At 52.4% G+C, this 13,827-nt stretch overlaps 5 protein-coding genes across 5 annotated transcripts; 3 read left to right on the top strand and 2 right to left on the bottom strand.

Annotated features, from left to right (window-relative positions):
• Positions 1–644: 644 nt before the first annotated feature.
• Positions 645–1,479, bottom strand: RSM25 (mitochondrial ribosomal small subunit component; the record flags this gene model as incomplete). The annotated part of the gene is made up of 2 exons (XM_049355576.1): positions 645–1,059; positions 1,121–1,479. 2 exons carry the CDS (start codon positions 1,477–1,479, stop codon positions 645–647), a joined length of 774 nt encoding a protein of 257 aa, XP_049210249.1.
• A 333-nt stretch (positions 1,480–1,812) lies between these two features.
• On the top strand, positions 1,813–3,624 carry J4E79_006706 (uncharacterized protein; the record flags this gene model as incomplete). The annotated part of the gene is made up of 1 exon (XM_049355575.1): positions 1,813–3,624. The coding sequence occupies one exon, from the start codon at positions 1,813–1,815 to the stop codon at positions 3,622–3,624; it is 1,812 nt and encodes a 603-aa protein (XP_049210248.1).
• A 1,339-nt stretch (positions 3,625–4,963) lies between these two features.
• Positions 4,964–5,876, bottom strand: J4E79_006705 (uncharacterized protein; the record flags this gene model as incomplete). Its single annotated transcript, XM_049355574.1, has 3 exons — positions 4,964–4,985; positions 5,044–5,453; positions 5,538–5,876. The coding sequence occupies 3 exons, from the start codon at positions 5,874–5,876 to the stop codon at positions 4,964–4,966; spliced, it is 771 nt and encodes a 256-aa protein (XP_049210247.1).
• A 3,198-nt stretch (positions 5,877–9,074) lies between these two features.
• J4E79_006704 (uncharacterized protein) lies at positions 9,075–10,500 on the top strand (the record flags this gene model as incomplete). Its single annotated transcript, XM_049355573.1, has 6 exons — positions 9,075–9,191; positions 9,243–9,338; positions 9,394–9,430; positions 9,479–9,546; positions 9,594–9,991; positions 10,044–10,500. The coding sequence occupies 6 exons, from the start codon at positions 9,075–9,077 to the stop codon at positions 10,498–10,500; spliced, it is 1,173 nt and encodes a 390-aa protein (XP_049210246.1).
• Positions 10,501–12,547: 2,047 nt separating this feature from the next.
• Positions 12,548–13,742, top strand: J4E79_006703 (uncharacterized protein; the record flags this gene model as incomplete). The annotated part of the gene is made up of 2 exons (XM_049355572.1): positions 12,548–13,305; positions 13,469–13,742. The coding sequence occupies 2 exons, from the start codon at positions 12,548–12,550 to the stop codon at positions 13,740–13,742; spliced, it is 1,032 nt and encodes a 343-aa protein (XP_049210245.1).
• Between the last annotated feature and the right edge of the window lie 85 nt (positions 13,743–13,827).

The raw sequence follows: 13,827 nt of genomic DNA, 5'->3' as shown, positions 1-13,827 counted from the left end.
GACAAAGTACATTTCCAAAAAGACCATCCTGTCCGAACATGTCCGTCTCTTCGGAGTGACCAAAATTCAACTCGACACCCTTTATGGCGGTCGCGACCCTCCAAAATTCAAAGATATTCCGTGATATGAGATTCGGGCTGGCAGCTGGAAACCATGAGTGCTCAGAGACATGTCTGGTGGCTCGCTTTCGCTGTTGAGATATAAAACCTCATCTTTACGTAGCTCCTTTGTACTTCAAATCTGGAGATTAGCACCGTATGTTTAAAATCTTTCGTCCAACAGCTCATGCTGTTTTCTGGTGTTCGTCCAAAAAAAAAGATAGGCAAGAATGCATGACTCCTCCGCCTGGGATTCGCCAAAATACACTATGGAAAGAAGAGATGAGATGAGAAGCATTTACCTCCTGAACATGCATTGGAATAATCGAGATTTTTGACCCTGAAAGCCTGCATGCTACTGCGTTCATCAATACCCTGATGATGATCAGCATCATCGCGATGCCGTCCATGCCTTCCTCACACCCACATATTCCCATTATCCAGACAGGACTTGTCTCATATCCATTGAATTGAAGCGATCGTAATCGTAATCTACACAAAATATACAACATCAGCACACCCCCCAGTACCCTTCCATCCCCACCCCTAAGCATGCGCAGCCACACCCCCCATCGGCCTCATCCCCTGCGGATTATTCGGCGCAGACGGCTGAATCTCCTGCACCGCCTCATCGTACTCCGCGGTACTCATCTCGGCCGCATCCCCCAACCCCTCATCCTGCTGCCCACTAAACATCTGCGCGCGCATACTCTGCTCGTCCTCAATCTGCTGGGCAGCCCACGCCTTCCAGTTCTCCCACGTGCGGTCTTCGAGCTCCATTCCGATTTCAAGGGGCCCTTTGCCGAAGTAGGCGCCGACGTGCAGGGCTTCTTCTTTGGCGATGCGGGACCGGATTTCGGAGAGGTGGCGGTGTTGGTAGAATTCTCGGCGGGCGAGGTCGTAGGCGGAGGCTTTGGAGAGGGAGGCGTGCTTCATTAGCCACATTTGGCGTTGGACGACGCTGGGCGTGGGTGTTAGTATGGGTGTGGTGTGGTGTGGTGTAGTTGAGGCGGGTTGGGTACCTTTCACCGTCTAATTGCTTCCCTGGCTGGACAATCTTACTCCAGTCGTATTTCTTGGAGTCGTTGCCGCTGTCTTCTACGACTAGCCTCGGCCGCGCCAGTTCCCATGGGTGGTCGCCGAAGAATTCTGAACGCAGCTTGTCTTCTGGGTATGCGATGGGTAGGGGTTGGAATAGTTTGCTGGCTTTCCGCGCCTTCCGCATCTTGGGTATGCGCAGGACTGGGCGGGCGAGCGTCTCGCCGGGCGGTATGTTTCCGACGACGTCGTACCATTGCGGTAGGTTGGGTTCTCGTTTCGAGTCGAAGAGGGCTTTCGCGGTCTGGCGCACCCGCATCGGGCGGAAGTCGTAGCGGCCCATGGCGGGCGGTGTATTGTTTTGTATATTCAGATGTGTTATCGCATCGGCGGGGGTTCCGGGGGGAGAGCGAGGGTGTAGCAGCAGGTCGGGCGGCGCAATTGGTCGTGTCGTGGTGTCGTGGATATTGGGGTTCTTGCCCGCAAAGTCCGCAACTCCGCCAAGACTTCGCGACGCCGAAATCTTTGGAGAGTATGACCGCGACACTCGGCACCCGCCACAATATTCTCCCACCCAGGCAGCTCTTCGCTGAGCTCCCCGTAATCAATTGCACCCAGAATCCCCCAAATGGACACCGTCTGAACTGGCTCCCTCTGACACAATGCTCGACCTCTCATGTCCCTCTTCCGCACCCTCGACCGGACCTCTGCAGTCTCCAATACCGCCCATGCTCGCCCCTTCCTCACCTTCCTGTACCCGAATTCCGAGAAGAATACATCAAAGAGGAGGTTCAGCAAGAAGGCGGTAGACAATGCTCCGTTGCCCGATAGGCCGTCTGCTCGCATGGACACTTTCTTCATCCAGGCATTGGTGCGGGCCGGGTCGTGCCCAAAGCATGCGAAACATATACATACCCCGCGCGACGTAGCATCGCCGACACCGAAACATCACACATCACGCAGGAAGAGCACGTGGTCAAAGTCGGAAAAGAAGTTGGATATTTTCCCCGAGCGCAAAGGGCCGCTCAAGAAAGTCAAAAACTTCGCCGAGAAGGAGCTGCAGGCCTTGGTGGACTACTATGGCATGGAAATTGATACCCGGCCTGAGGCAGATGTTCCTGACGAAGGGAAACTGGTTTGGAACGTTGGCGATGACCACGAGCCCTGGCCTCTACGTGAGCCAGCAGATGCGCTGCATATCAAGAAGTTGGAGGATCTGCTGAAGGATGATGAGTCGCCGCACGATGAGGTGTTTGATACTTATAAGAGACTGCAGTCACCAGGAGTTGTATATCTTACTACCATGACTATTCGAGCGCTACTGCACCATCTCGCCATTGTCGAACGCCCCACACCCATCGCAGCGCAACGGTTCCTCTCGGTCCTAGACGATATGAAGACGGCGCATATACATATAGTACGCTCAGAGTGGACATCGGCCATACATCTGACTGGACGCGCCATGGGGACTGTGTCCGATGATGACCTGCAAAACACCCTTCGCATCTGGCAGGACATGGAGCACCGAGCTGGTCTAAAGGGTGGTTATGTCACATTCAACGTGCTCTTCAACATCGCTGTCAAAGCAGGCAAATACACACTAGCCGAGACCTTCATGAAAGAGATGCAAGCCCGAAAGCTGCCCATGCACCGACACTACCGTGTAGCACTCCTCTACTACTACGGCGTTCTCCAAAACGGAGATGCAGTCCGAAAGGCATATCTCGACCTCGTCTCAGCCGGCGACATCGTAGACACCGTCGTCATGAACGCCGTCATAGCATCTCTAATGCGCGCCGGCGAACCCTCAGCCGCCGAACACGTCTTCGAGCGCATGAAGCGGCTCCACGCGCAACGCAGCGCCACAGCCCGCGGCCACGTCTTCTTCAACCGCACCTGGCGCGACCGCCGCGTGCTCGGCATGAAATTCCGCGACGAAGCGCGGCGCCTGAAGAAAGAAGGCGGCGACGAAGAGCTAAAGCAACTCCAAGACCTCGCGCCCATCGGCCCCGATTCACGCACTTATGGGATATTGATACGCCATCATGCAGCTGTAGCCGGCAACATCGACCGCGTCAACGAACTTTTGCAAGAAATGAAATACAACACAGTCTCCCTCGACGGCACTATCTTCATCGTCATATTCCACGGTTTCAACTCCTTCGGCGGCGTTAGATACTCTTCCTGGACACTTTCCCGCCTCGAGAAAATTTGGACCCAGTATCTCAAAGCGCTAGACAGCAATAACATGGAGCGTACCTGGCTGTCTAGTCTGGCTGTCATCGCGGCGCTCCGTGCGTTTGGGCGATGCGCGACCCCTGAACGTATACTCAAGGCGTGGGAAGAGATTCGCGACTTGTGGCATCCGGATGAGAGGGAGTTGGAGGCTGCGTTGGCGGTGCTGAGGAGGCTTGTGCCGAGGAGGTTGGAGGGGGGAGTGGATGAGGGGGGGAGGATGGGGTTCTTTGATGGGAGGAGGTTGGGTTGAGGGATGGCTGTAAATGTAACACGCGTTTTGTATCACCATCTCTTCTGTCAATCTATCAGTGCATATCATGTGTATAGCACGTGTAAGAGTTATTTGGAATACGTCTCCGTACACCCGCTGAGGTGGCGGTAGGATAGACCGAGGTGGGTGGCTAGTGTATCATCATTATTGTAATACACCATCCCCTACCCTACTTCCTACTCCAAAACCACAATTTAACCATCCAGACAAGCCACCCAACCCGATCAAATCCAGGGTTACCTTGCCTGTCCTACTATCAATTCGATCTACTAATTTCCAGAACTACAAATCTACCGTTCTGTTATCTACAAGGATCTTCCTGTGTCCTTAGGCCCGTCATCTCCGGTTCCAACTTTGGAGCGTATATCGGGTTACCTACTTCAGCCTATTGTGATCTACTTCGGTGGACTTGGGGCTTGGCACGGGAAGATTGGTTAATTTAAGTACGCTGCGTGGGATGGAGTGGCAATGGATTTGGGGTAATTTCGGGTGAAGGGATCGATGGTTATGGGAATCTTGGAATGCGGTTTTTGGCGGATGGGAAATTGGGGATGGGGTTTTTTCGGTGTTGGTGATAGTGATGGGGATGGTGGGTCGGCGATTGCAATTTCTGCTGTTTGGAGTGATCGTTCTGCTAGCTTCGGTGTTGGATAGTGGTTGGTGTGAGGCTGTTCAGTTACATTTGTTGCCTCGTCTTGGGGGCGTAGATAAGAGTTGGGATCTCAGGATTGCGCTCCGATTGGTGTTGTTTGGTGGTTGAACTTTGAGACTGCATCGATTGTCATGCTGTTTCGTCCCGTGGTTGTATATAAGATTGCACGATGAAGCAAATACGGCTTTAACTCGGACTATGGCCTGGTCATGATTTGGGCCGTTTATTGAAGTTGTGCTTTGATATACTATTACTACTGCATCTATTCCAGCCCGTTCTGACCCCAATATCTGAGTATGCAGTCCTTTGATATATGGAGTGAAGATTGGAGGGCTGGCATGTTTTGTTGGCCTGAGTCTTTATCGCTGTAGCGAGTCGTTTACGGCCAATCACGATCTAGTTGGTATTGCTCTCGCATTGAAAACTCCTGACGCAGCTCTTTCTCTGATAATAAGCTCCACCATCGAAAAGAGTAGGAAATATAGCAACGAAGGATTGACCTTTTTGTTGGGTGCCGCATGCCTAGATCAGCCATGCGCTTGTCATCCCATATGGCAAATCCATATTTGCGCCAGCACTTAAAAGGGTACACAAGCGTAAGTGGACCCCCATCTTCGTATCCCTCAAGTGAGGACATTCTGGACCAAAAGAGGTACCCACATGGCCCTAAGTATTCGCAACGTGGATCCTGATTGAATATGTCCTTGTTGCTATCGACGAAGAAGACCGGCTCGGCACAGTAACACCTAGACACTGCTCCTTCTTCCCAACGTATCGTTGGCAAATCAAAAGCGTTGTTCTTAACAGCTTCCACCGAAGCAATGGACCCAGAGGTGACTGCGTCGAGAAAATCGCTGGCGGTCAAGATCTGCTCTCGCACGGATTTGTGCACGTCGTAAAAGCCATCCGCGCTGCTCTCGAACAACGTATCAATTTCCTCTCTCGGCCAAATGGCGTCCAGGCGGCCCTTACGACCGGCGTCCTGGAGTTCCAGGAGGAATTGTAGTCGCCAGAACGATTCCATCATCCGCTTCTCTTCCACGTACGAAGGTGGGCCGGTTTCCTGTGGAATGTAGTCCTTTCGACTCTCGGCGCTTTCGAAACGTTCCCGGACCATATTCCCAGACCCCATTTTGATGAGTGTGGAGGGCCTTAGCTGCAAAGATTTTCGTATCAAATGTTCAAGGCAGGCATGAGACCAGGCATGCACATTCGCGGCGCTAGCGAGCAAAGACCGTACTGCCGCGGCGGCTCGGTCCAGTCCAGACGAACGTATGTTTTCGGTGGCGAAAACCCAGTCAGCTTCAGCAATAGTTTGAGCCTCGGGCATGGATGCGAAGAAGTCTGAAAAGCGAGCTTTGAGGACCGCGTCCATCAGGCGACGCGTCTGCACGGGAACGGTAGCCTCTAGAACCTCCTCCACAATTTCGAGCGGATATCTGTCGAGCACTCTGCCCATAGCGGGCGACGCGTGGGCCAGGTTCCGTAGTGAGAAAGGGTTCGGAGAGAGCTTGATTATCTTGATCCTGAGCTCCTCGGGGAGTTGACCAAATGGGTCTTTTTGAGTGTTCTCAGCCATAGTCGTTTCCAGCGCTCTCGGTGTTGCTTTCATGGGAAGAGTCTGGAGAGAAGAAGGAGCCGTGGACTCGACAGAAATTATGTGCGCCTGCTCACTCTACTTCCTTCGCCTCGCGTACTAGCCTCATTCGGTCTCACATGCACACAACTGTGCCGCTCAACCGCATACCTGAACAACGTTCAGCAACGTCCCTCTCGACGATGCCCAAGCCCCGCCCATTAGCACTGCCAGGTCGCCGGCTTCAGTCGGTCTTCGCGCCGAGGCTTCTTCGCAACTATGCCTCTCTCCACGATTGTTCGTTTCTCCATCTCGAGACCTGCGCCTAGAATTATCAGCTTTCCTACTACGAGCATCGCCACGGGATTGAACGCTCATCGCAGTTTCCATGGGCGATTTGGCGCTACAGAGTTGCAGTCAAGTGCCTTGCGCAGACTTCGGTACGACTGCGATGTAAGATTATACCTTCGACAGCCCAGCCGACGACGAAGTCTCCATGTCTTTGTACCGGCCCCAGCTCCCGTGGTTCGGTCGCTCAACTTCTTTTCGTACTGGTATTACTACTTGCGCCTTCGGTAAGTCAGCCCATAGACCCGAGTTCGCCCACTCGAGCTGATCTTGCAGAGTTCTGCACCTATTATATGTCAGACAGGGCGATTTTCTCACCTCTGAACTACAACTCCATTACCCGAACCCAACACCAGCGGAACAGGAATGTTTGGAGTGTGCTTATACCGCTCTGCAGATACCTAGATCGTTCAGTATCCTGGCTTATTTCAATGGCTTGTCTTACACTATCTCACGTGCAGATATCATCCGAATCTCGGATGCATGTTTTGCCCTGCGACACGTCAAGTCCAGCATGCGGTCGTACCCATCGGATATCCTAACGCGGATCCACCCAACCGTTAGGGTAGTTCTGAGCAGCCTCGAGAGTGTACTGAGAATATTCCAAGACAACCTTGCGGTAAGAGGCGAACTCGCCGATGTTGCGCCTGAGGAGCTTCCCAGTCTGACCAAACAAACCCTGGAGATCGTGGTCGATTTTTCCGAGTTCTATATGGGAAGTAAAACGTGGCTGGCTGCGGAACTACCAGTTCATGATGCTACGAAGATAACTACAGCTCTGCATCGACATCTCAAAACATGCATTTGTTGGTTCAAATGGATGGAAGACATTGGAGCTCGAAGAGTCGGAATTCCGACACAAGAACGAAGAAGTTCCATATATGGAACCATCCGGGATGCTAGGGGGTGGCAGACGCGCTCTATAAAGGAAGGCCAGCAGGTACTCCGTCTCCTCGATAGATGTTCTTCGACGCCGGGAGTTGAACACGTTCGGGCTGAGGTCACTAAAATCGTGGATATGCACAAAAGACTCCTCGAGAATTATTGACAACCCCTGCATTATTGCGCGAGAGCATAGAAACGCGATGTACCTGAACGATTGCTCGGCTCGCGAGATATAGTACTTCAGTGGGGTTTCCGCAAAGTCGTCGGGCCGCTGAGGGTTGGAACCAGCGTATCTGAATAAATGCAGCAGTAGAGAAGGGTCAAGCGGGCTGTTATCCTAGTGGGCGGGCGCGTCCTGGGTCTATGCTGGTATTGCATCGACAACAATGATGGAAACGATTGAGAGCCGATGCTTGCCGGCCGCATCCCGAGGTCTCATTTCTCTGGACTGAACGAGGCCGATATTGCAATGTAACGACTGTTAGTATAGACTGGTAGCGCCATCAATTGGATGAGCATCATGTCCTTACCTTTACGATATGCTTGAAACATCTGGAGAAAAGTAGTGTAGTGGCACGTGACGCTGAGAGGTGGAAAATCGGCACGAAGTCGGTGCCTCCACGTCCCGCGTTTCCGATGCCAATACCGATTTTGATCCTTTCCATCTCTTCAGCCTCAGTATTGGCATGGCAGTCATACATCTGGTATGCATGTGAAAGTCATCTCGCCATTCTTCCTCCTTCAAGCGACCTCGGGATGCAGGATCTCGTCGCGTATCGTGGTGACGCATAGACACACGAGATTCGGCGTTGTTTCCCGCCAATCTCGTCACGATTGCACCAGAACAACGGGGACGCCGCGTCGGAGGATCCATCGAAGGAACACGATGGCAAGTGTGTCATGTCGCGAATCCGAGGATCCTGCACCGATACATATACATAGCATTGTTGTTGACCTTGCCGATTAGTCGGGATCCCAGCACAAGAGATGAGACAGAATCCTGCGCCGATCGATTGCGATTAGCGCGACACCCAAAGAAGAACGACGAGATGAATCAGCGAGTCATCTGGCGTCGGAGGCTAACGATTGGCCCGGAAATTTCACCCTGGCCGTGTTTGAAGATCTGTGGCGGCTGTCCCTGTGTGCAGGATTAAACTGGTGATGATATCAATGGCCAGTGCTCTTTGCGCAGGATTCCGCAGGGGGATGCGCATTCAGCCAATCTTTGCGTTTGCTTCCAAACCTCGGATTATTGCGGCTGGCTACTTGCGAGTACCTGAACCTCGAACCTGCGTTCGTCGTGCTCGGCAGACGGCAGATATTGACATGTCACTCCTGGTACCCTTGTACATATACTGGAGTCAAGGGCGATGAGGCGTAACAGCCCCGAAAAATCCGCACTGCCACGGGACGCGGGATGGAAGCGTCGAAGCAAAGAAGGGCCTCACTTTCTATCCTTTTGGAAGAACAATTACAGCAAGAGGTAACGGGGTGGTGTATGGAAGCCGGGTACCGCACACATGGACGGTCTAAAAGCAACACCAGCGCTCACCGCCGTGGAACCTTCTCTCGCGCGCCGTACGCGCAGCCCGTGGCGCGATCCCTCAGGCCAGAAATCTGGCGTCCAGAAAGCGTTTCTCCCAGCGGTACCCCTGCGTAAAGTTTGGGCGAGGACCTGTCAAATGCAAGCATCCGCAAATCGCAGTTCGCTTATCAGCTAGCGTTGAGCCTCCAACACGTCTCCACCTGCGTTAGTCTTGCGTGGACGGCATGAACCCAGCTTGGCAACGGCCCTGAATCGTCAACCGTAGCCTCGTGGGAGAAGGCGGCAGACGGTATCCTGTCAGTCATTAGGGCTTGCGTTCCCGCCCTGCGGCGTGGGTCGTTCGCCAACCTTATAGTTTCTGCATCTTCCAAAGCAGCGCCGGCGCTGGCGTTCCACTTTACTCAGGTACGACGTTCTTCACGATGTCGACATGGGAGCAAATGTACACCGATATGGTGCTGCATGCACCGGATCCAGATGAGGAGCTGCCCTTGTCGAATCGCAGGGCGACGATGTTCGGCACTACGCTCACTTTCTTGGTACGATGTCGTGATATATCTCGATGTATCATCCGCTAACCTCACAGATAGATCATAGCATGGTTTGCGGTTTTCTTTCGTCTGTATGTCCGCATCAGAGTCGTCAAGGAATTGGGCTGGGATGATGCGTTTGTGTTCCTTGCTCAGGTACGTTCACCGTTGACAGATTTTACGCGTTTGACATGAAGCTAACTCAGTCTAGTCGTTGAACACGGCAGCCACCGTCGTAATGTGTCTTTGTAGGTGGTCCATCATGCTTGTGGTATGATCTCGACTAATATGAGTAGCTGTCAAGCAAGGACTGGGTGAGCACATGTTGTACATTGGCTACAACCGTCTAGTAGAATATCTGAGGGTATGCTTATTCCTCAACTAGATGGTGCCACCTGCTAACCAATCCAGTTGTACTACTTCGAAATGGCCATATACGTCACCAACTGCGGCGTCATCAAGATCGCTCTCTTGCTCCAGTACCTCCGCATTTTCAAGGCTGGACTCATGCGATGGATTTGCATTGGCCTCCTCGTCGCTGTGACTCTTTGGGGTATCGCCTTTTCGATCACCGCATGGTTCCCTTGCTTTCCAGTGCGAGGGTACTGGGACCGCACAGTATCTGCGAACTGCTACGGCTTCGGACTCGGAGACCTTGATAGCTTCATCGCTACGTACAAAGCGCAAGCGGCCACCAACATGTTGTTAGATATCTCCATTTTCATTGCGCCAATGGTGTTGTTCAGAACACCAAACCTGCGATCCAAGAACGTGTTCGCAATGGCTGGCGTGTTCACCTTTGGAGCTGTGTAAGTCGCTCATGCCACCCGGCCCAAGCATTCCATACTAACATGATCATAGCGTTGTCGGAACATCAGTCTGGCGACTCCACGGCATCGTCGAAACCAAAGGCGCAACCTATCCCTACGTCGACTACACCTGGTGGTCGCCAACTCTCATCATCCTCACCTGCCTCGAAATCGACCTTGCCATCATCTGCGCCTCCATGCCCATTTTCTGGCCCATCATCGAGAAGTCGCTCAGCGCCATCTTTGTCAGCTACGAAGTCCAGGTCGTAGAGGAGCGCGTCGACGACTACGGTCTTACCTACGAGTTGGAGCACATGAAGGGGGACGACAGGCCATGCAGCATAAAGAGCAGCGGGACGAGCACACAAGAGTTGACGAATGATGATGAGGAGTCGCATCCGAGGAGACCACAATTCACGGTAGGCTTTGATCCGCTGAGTGAGGAACAAAGAAACAATGGGTTGAGTACGAATGTTCAGTCGACAGCTCAGTCGAAATGGCAGCTCTAGATGGTCATGCATATACATCTCAAACCCAATAAAAACACATGCAAACAATCACGTATTCGCAACACGCATACTGATCGTAATAGCAATGGAACTGACACTATCTTCTCAGCAAAACCTCCCTCTACTCACACCAACAGCCACGCATCACATCCCTACGTCATCCCTACTCCCCTTCGGCCCGCCATCCACTTCACCTCACCTCCCGCACACCTATGCACTTGCCCCAAGGAACCTCCCTGCGACTACCACCTCACCCCACAGCCTTGAAACACAAAACCACCGAAGACATCTGTTCGGCCTCATGTGTACGTACAGTATTACCACCCTGTCCACCCCACGCAGCTGTTACGGCCGAACGAAAGGTAACACTACTGTCATTGAATCGCAAAGCGCGATGTCAATGTCACAAAGTACCACCGGGCACAGCGACACTAGTCGCGCGTCTAGATCCTTCGGTGTCGCGCGCTACATCCCGGTGTAACTAATCTGGGCAATCCATCTCCGTGGGGGCGCTGCTGTGATAGCTGCGCCAGCACGCCAGGCACAGTGCAGTCAAAAAATTCTCCGGGCCTTTAGTGGAGTGCAGGTTGATTGCGCGCAGTTGTGCATGAGTAGAACAAGGTCATGTGGGTGATGGGATTACGGGGGCTGGGGGCTGGATTGTCGGGGATGTGATGCGTGTTGCATGTGAGGCTGAAGGTCCGAAAAGATGGCCATGGATAAGAGTAGTGCGTTGCGTGCGACGGGAGGGGAAGGGTGGAAAGTGGGAAAGTATGGCGGTAAGCTGGGAATTGCGCTTCGGGGAGGTGAAGTCGGTCCGATCGGAGGTTTATCGATAATGAGATGTTGATGGATGGGCGATCTGGTGTGACGCGCAGAGCTTCAGCTGAGATGGAGAGGTGGGTGGGGAGAAGGTGTGGCGAGATTTTTTGGGTGTTGGAAAGAGTGGTGTCGGGAATAGTGAGAGGGTGTATAGGTGGGTAGGGTGGTGGTGTGCAAGATTTGCCGATAATTGTACTTCTTTTTATGTTGTTGAACTCGCCGTCGTCTACAGGTATTGGCCCTTCGCTATTTGTAGTCTCGATTGTCGCAGCCTTTGTCTGCCAGCATCTCTGAATCTTCGGATCGCGTTTCCCTTCTCATTCCCGGGGTTTTTGTCCACGCAGTCGAGAACTCTCCATAGTATGTGCGTGAACTTTGACGATCTCTACATCTCCATCAACTCAAGAACGTTGCGGCTGAACACTTCCCTCCACCTACGCTGATCTTCACATGAAGAACTCAACCACTTCCCAAGATCACCACCACACATTATCCCGAAACCCAAACGTCGACGTTAGAGCAGGTTGCCTTAGGCGAGCACTTTCTGGTGCGATATTCATGTCCAGGACCAGTCAAACGTTAGTGCATTACGCCGTTGAGAAGCTAGTGGTTAAATGGGTGCGTAGTGGTTTGAAGAGACGATGGTTTTAGCTTTCGTTGCTTTTACCACGTGCAGCCCTGAACTTGCTTTTTGCTGATCTTGACGTGCATCACCCGCACTCCCGGCAAATGTAAAATGGCGAAGCTTATTTGCCGTATGGCGCGTTGTGGCGTACACAACTCAGGTAGCTTTAGCCTCTAGGCCAGCTGGCGTGTTCCCATGGAGAGGGATGCGCGCGGGGTTGTCAGGTCGTAGTGGCATGCGTACTGCATCATGAGGCTTCCTGTCGCGTTCCCGCGCCAATGTATTGATGAGTTATTAAAACGACATCGAGGTGAGGCGAGTGTGTCAGTATATTAGTGCTTGCTGTTATGGCCGACGCGTCCACAGAGGCACGTCAGCCTAGGCACACATAGAACACCCTAGAGCCTACATCAGCTTTGAGTTACCTAGCTTGCATGTTTTTCTCTTAATGTAGTCTGCAGACCTGTCCAGTCTTTTGCTTGCATGAGGTTAGCTGTTTTGACGAATCACGTGGAAGACGCGTCTTAGCGCGACCGGATTGGAAGCGGGGATCGCCACCCCTGAGGTCTTCTTTCCACATCGCGACGCGTCGCCAATATCATGACGCCACCCGCGAACGCGAGCGAACGAGTTGTCATAGCCGAATCTGGGGACGCATTGCTTACCTTACGCAACCCGGGTGCACCCTTCGCTGTTTGGGACCATGAAGCCGAAGATGACGATGCAGCCGAAAACTCTGTCATTACAGGAGAGGGCAATGAAGATGAAGGCGCAGATCAAGGCCTGAAGGTACAAGGCTCGCCACAGAAGAAGAGAAGGATGGCGGAAAGATCGAGGCAGGGAGCAGAGAATCAAGACGTTTCAGGGGACGATGCAGAATGCCCTTGCTTTGTGTATCAGGTCTCGTCTCAACACCTGATCACAGCTTCACCGAAGTTCAAGAGCGAGCTGACTTCTTGGAGTGAGAGTCTTAAAGGAGAGGATGGCTTTTACCATATCAACACGACAGATTGGGATCAAGAAGCCTTCACTATCCTACTGAACATTCTTCATCTACGCTTCCGTCAAGTGCCGAAGTCGCTAAGCTTGGAACTGCTTGCTAAAGTTGCCATGCTGGTAGACTATTACCGATGCTGGGAAGCTTTCGACTTGATAGCTGACTTATGGATTACGAACCTCCGGAAAGGACACGAAATACCGCAGAAATACGATCGCGAGTCAATGTTGTGGATGCTGATATCCTGGGTGTTCAAGTTGGATAAAGTATTCTCCAGTACCACAAAGAATGCGCTGCTTCAGAATGATGAGCCAAGTGTTCGGGATATGGCATTAGGCATTCCACCTGTCATTCTTCGTACGTCAGACGTAGTATTTCTTTACAGCGAATCAACTAATGCGAGTAGAAGCCCTAGATTCTCGTCGCGCGGAGTTGATAGCGCGAATGGTAAAAACTTGTCATAAATGGATCGACCATTTCTGCGATACCTATCATTGTGTGTATGGCGACACATTCGAGTGTAGCTCGATACTACTTGGTGCACTCATGAAACAAGCGAAGATCATGGGCATCTCTTCTCCGCAACCGACGGCGCCATTCGACGGCATGAATGTCACTGGCCTGCGAGAGAAGATAGAGGGGATGCAGACACCAAAGTGGTATGGCTACCGCGGTATGGGAGACCATGGCTGTAATCTCAGGGATACGGTGATCCGAGAAGTATCTATGGTTGCAACCAACATTTCTGGACTCACACTAAACGACTTTGTGGATCGTGGTGAGGTTGAGGCGGAGTAGACGCTCGATCACAACAACGATCAAAACATCTAGGCTTGCTCACTACATTTACACGGGACCTGTTATCGATACCAGTGGTAGCTAT

The sequence above is a fragment of the Alternaria viburni genome, assembly GCF_023758015.1.
Source record: "Alternaria viburni strain BMP 2772 chromosome Unknown scaffold_13, whole genome shotgun sequence".
In the NCBI taxonomy this organism is placed as follows: Eukaryota; Fungi; Ascomycota; class Dothideomycetes; order Pleosporales; family Pleosporaceae; genus Alternaria; species Alternaria viburni.
Note: the sequence above shows the minus strand (reverse complement) of the source record. Positions and strands in the feature narration are given on the sequence as shown.